The 5,000-nt window shown below is 40.1% G+C and overlaps 1 protein-coding gene across 1 annotated transcript in view; it reads left to right on the top strand.

Annotated features, from left to right (window-relative positions):
• The window catches only part of LOC137985191 (uncharacterized), a 16,545-nt gene extending 11,879 nt beyond the window's left edge, over nucleotides 1-4,666 (top strand). The window contains exons 5-9 of the mRNA XM_068832715.1: nucleotides 177-333; nucleotides 983-1,046; nucleotides 1,458-1,744; nucleotides 2,387-2,561; nucleotides 2,906-4,666. Coding sequence (XP_068688816.1) covers nucleotides 177-333; nucleotides 983-1,046; nucleotides 1,458-1,744; nucleotides 2,387-2,561; nucleotides 2,906-3,126 — 904 coding nt within the window. The 3' untranslated portion in view covers nucleotides 3,127-4,666. The remainder of the gene's footprint in view (nucleotides 1-176; nucleotides 334-982; nucleotides 1,047-1,457; nucleotides 1,745-2,386; nucleotides 2,562-2,905) is intronic.
• The last annotated feature ends 334 nt before the right edge of the window (nucleotides 4,667-5,000 follow it).

Genomic DNA, 5,000 nt, shown 5'->3' with positions numbered 1-5,000 from the left:
GCTGTTGTTACCATGATTGTCTTAATTGTTGTACAATTATGTTTTGCTTTTAAAACCGCGTTTTCATTGTCAGAACCATTTTACAGCAACATCCTCCAAAAAACAAGTGAATAATCAATTCCCAAGAAAACTCCTCTCCTAGAATTAAAATACTACACTCCGTATTTGCGTTTCAGATATGGTGACCGCGCTCCTCGGTCAGTGCTGGCGCGTACCTTTGCTTTTTTCTGGGTTCTCATTGGTCTAGTGATCATATCAATCTTTACCGCAACTGTCACTACTTCCTTGACAGCTATATCACTTAGCAACGAAATCAAACTGTATGGATCAGAGGTACGTTTTTTTTCCAAAATCTCTCCAGTTCGTGTCTTGCAAAGGGGGAAAAATATTCCTCACTGCTAATATTAGGGAGCTTAAGCACGCGCGTTTTTGAGACGCGGACGGCAACCGGCAGAGAGCATTTCGCGTTCCAGGGCAGTGGTGTCTCCCACATTTTTATACTGATCATCTCTAATTGAGAAAAGATACTTGGCAATGTTAATGTGGTTGCGTGAAGACAAGTTAAAAGGGAAAACAACTCACTTCCGGTTGCCATCCGCGTCTCAAAAACGTGCGTGCTTTAGCTCTCTGTTATCATAGCGGAGCTCCGCGCGGCAAGGCGCTCGCGCATATCACCATGGGTAAGAAAATATGGTAACCCATCTGTGCGAGAAAATTTGGTTTTGGTCACCGTACGACCGTACGTACGTCCACCCCTCCATATATGCCAATATGACTAGTATCACGTGACCATATTGCTGCCTCAAGTTTAGAGCTGATCGAGGTCAGCCTTTTTTAAGTTGACTGGGTAGGTACTTGACTGAGTTTCGATTGGATCGCAGGCTCAAGCCAGGTTAAATTATTATGAGAATAAATAACCCGGCCGGGAGCTCCGCTTTTAGGCTTGGCTAAGCTATATATTTTGACTTTGGTGTTTTTTTAGGTTGTTGCGCTGAAAAATACAGAAGAACAAAGACTCGGAGTGCGAAACAATGCAAAAGTGACAGGTTAGTCGGGCCAATAAATTAATCACAATGATCTTTATCCATACGAAAGAATGATTTTAGAGAAAAGTATTGTTGTAAGCAGTCGTGACAGACTGCCGCGCGGCTGCAGAAAAACTTAAACTGTACACACAAACCAAAGTCGCCCTAAAATACAGACAAAACATCGTCAATGAAAACTTTCTTTTAAATGGACACTTAATCAAATTAGTTACCTTATCTAAAATTATCTTGGCGTGTTGCGTATTTCCTTCGAATCTGTTGCCTTTGTCATGATCCATTTTTTTCAAATTTGTCTATGCTCGTAAGTTTAATAAGCTAGACATTCTAAACTGTTTTGGTGTTGTATGGCAATACAAAGGTCCTCTGTTTTCAATCAAAAATAAATAAATAAAAGATTGCATGTCATTTCAGAAAAAAATATGGTAGAAGAACTCAAGACTTCTGTGTTAGACGAGACTGTTTCTGGTGCTCTATTGGACAGTTATGTGGCTGGATACTGGGCAAGAATAGCACCAAACAGCGTTCTGAAAGATTCAAACCTACGAGTTGGAACTGTGCTCGACCATCAGTTTGCATATGGCTTCGTGATCGCGGGTGCACTTAAGAATGACGATACTGAAAGATGCATGAGAAAGAAATTAAACAGCATGGAGACGGATATTACCGCAATAATCCAGCAAAAGGCTAAAACTATGGAGGTAAAAAAAATCCCCACTTCACGTCGCACCTCACCGAATCGAATGGGCCTTTCGGTTGTTTTAGAGCGGGACAATCGAACCCACAGAGGGCTGCAAATTATTGATTTTACGCAAAATATCAAAGGTGTGTGATAATTAGGAATACGAGCCAACTCCGTCTTTTTTTTCGATGGCGCCTCGTCCATGGCATGATCAGCTGAGCTTGTTTCAATGCTGAAAGGAACAGAGTCAGTCCATCATTTGTATTATCTGGTTGTTGGTCTTAATCTGGAATTTTCTCCATTACTAATATCAAAATCTGAAAACTTGTCTTGCAATTTCCTCAAAATATCTTAAATTAGCACTCCATTTGCATTTTTAAACTTTTTTGTGCAAATGAAGTTGTTATAAATAAATAAATAAATAAATCAATCAATCAATCAATCAATAAATAAGTAAATACGTTAGTGAAAAAATATTGTTTTCTACGCGTTCATGCAAGCTCTCAGAGGCTCCATTTTGCCGGCCAAGTACAAACGCACTGGCCAAATTTGATGAAAAAAATCAAATATCTTTTTTGTCGTGGGAGCACTTTTAATGGGAAGGCTTTTACTAAAAATCTTAAAGGACAGCATGACCAAACAAGTCTTCATCTTTCCGTAGGATACGGATGAGAGTGCAGCTGTGGAAAAGACGAGCAACTTGTTTGACGCGGAGTCTCCGATGTTCCAGAGAGCGATTTACTCGTGCTTGGGGCTAGTGGCACTGCTGACAATCTGCGGACTCATTTGGGAATTTGCGTACTGGAGACCGCGTCAACCCAAGGAAGCTAAGACTGGTGAGTGACAAACACTAATGATAATTTTATTGATCGATCAAACATTTCTCCATTTTCCTCCTTAACAATGCGAAGGTCTTAGCATTCCCGGGGTAATAATCTAAAATTGTAAGATTGCACGCAAATGTGCTGTTCAGTAAGGTGCATGGAATGCCAGCAGACTGAGTGATGTCCGTAATTCTCTGTATATTGTTACTAGTGAGTGCCATCGTTAACCACACGGACGGAGGAACGGGAACTTGCTAGTTTCAGATGAACATAAACTTTTTTATTTTAAATATTACTGTAGAATAACTCCCAGCCATGAGAAAAAACCAACTTGGGATTTGTCTTTTCAAATACAGAGATAGAACGAATCGTGACTCCTGAGACCTCGTACGAAAGTTTGGTAGCCATGCAGTGCGCGGAGATTGAAGAGGCTATGATGAATGAAGTTCAAAGGTTTTACATCGCGTGGAATAAGAAACTGGAAGAGCTAAAGCGACGAAATGGAGATCAGATTGGAGGAAATGAAATGTCTGTCATGGGAATGGGGGCCAGCAGTGGCGATATGAGAAGCATGTGAAAGGAAAACAAAACGGACTCGACTAGCTGTTAAGTGATCAAGTAGATTGCACAAGACATTGTGTTTATAAACGTTTGCCTGCACTAGTTTTATTATACTCCTGACTCCAGAAAGACCGGGGCCTCCAAGGTTTGAGTTTACACGAGTTGAGAGTTACCATGCTAGCATCCAACATTAATTTTAGTTCGACAGTAAGTAAGTTATGTTCGACTTGGACGGCTCCACTTTGGCATATTTCTTTTCGTTGTAAAATATTCTGCGCCGTAGAAATATACATCCTTGGGACAAATAAGACTGTGCAAGTACTCCAAATTTTCGCAGTTGCATGTGGTTTTGAGAGCAAATTAGAGCCCACCCCCCCCCCCCCTCCTCCATGCTGGGCTCATTGCCTGGGAGTGGGATTAGTTCCTACGGATATAGCTAGCCCTAAACTGGGTTTCATGTCCCCATGGCTATCCCCCGTCCCTAGGGGTGGGACTATTTCCAACAGGTATTTTATTCCTCCTTGGGAATTGTATAAGTCTCCCACTCCTTTGGGTGGATTCCAGTTCCTCTTGTTGTATTTAATTTTTAACACAACACATTTACTGATTTTCAAGTGAGCTCACTTCAATATATAATCCCAAGGGGTTAACATTGATTGTAGTTGTGGAAAATCACGTTTAACGTTAATTTGAGTTTTTGAGCTTTTCACAGTATAAATGCTGCAGTTAAATCACTGACTGCTTGTGGTTATAACTAGAAGCTAAAAACTGAAAGCGCTTGTATTTTAACTTTAAGCGCATGCGTTCTGTGCGTGTTTCTCAGTACAGGAATTTGAAACACTGGGATCAGCGAGAAAATTCTTAATATTTGGCCATTTCCGAGTTCATGTCTGCCTCCTCTTCAAAGCGAATCTAAGTGCGAAGTTTTTCCTATGAAATTTAGTTTTCATTCATATGTTAAGTACCACCATAACAAAAACTTCGCACATAGACTCGCTTTGAAAAGTAGGCAGACATGAACTCGGAAAGGGCTTATTATACGTTGGATTGGGACTCACATCAAACCTTCCGAAGTTATGGAACTTCCATTTATGCCAATTTAATTGAATAACTAGCCTGCGAACGAAGACATATTTCCGGCGGTCGTACGACCGCCGGAAATACGTCTCTGCGTTCGAATCACCCGTAAGGAGACACCTTCCGAGAACCAGCGGCCAACTTCGGAACCGAAAAAAGTTTGGTGTTCGACGGTATTAACTAGAGAAACAAGGAAACATAGAAAAGGTAGTTTTTATTAAGCCAACTCTCTGTGCTGTGTATTAGAGGCTGTGCCCCTGTGAGTTTTCTTATATCGAAACAAACCCGCTACTGGACTTAAAAGACATTTAACATATACTGTATTAATATTTTTAGTCAATAGATCGCTGTCACCCAGTCGTGACATTATTGGGAATTTTTTCCCATTGCTGCAAGAGTTTGCATGCTCTTGCTACACTGCTCATTTTCAAAATCGTTTTCTTAGATAATGTAAATTAAAGATAATTTGATCCTTAAAACGTGTTTATTGTCTCTTCTTTATGATTTCTTTCCTTTCAGTTTGACTGAATAGAAAAAATTGTCATATTTTGTTGAATTTTTTTTGTCCCAGGTAACACTGGACGAAAAAACAGATTTCACATTTAGCAAATGTGCAGCAAATGCATGGCAAATGCTACGTTTGTGCACGTTTGCTTAAATTTGCTGAAAAGCAAAGATCACATTTACCACAGTTTTTTTTTTGTGTGTGCATTATAATGCACGAACAAAACACCTATGTTGTTTCTTTAAAAGTTGCGTGTACTCTAGCCTTTTTAACATTGTTACCCATGAATATAAAACCGAGTTTCTCAG

This window comes from Montipora foliosa, chromosome 14 (genome assembly GCF_036669935.1).
Source record: "Montipora foliosa isolate CH-2021 chromosome 14, ASM3666993v2, whole genome shotgun sequence".
Classification (NCBI taxonomy): Eukaryota; Metazoa; Cnidaria; class Anthozoa; order Scleractinia; family Acroporidae; genus Montipora; species Montipora foliosa.
This window is presented reverse-complemented; position numbering and strand designations above follow the sequence as displayed.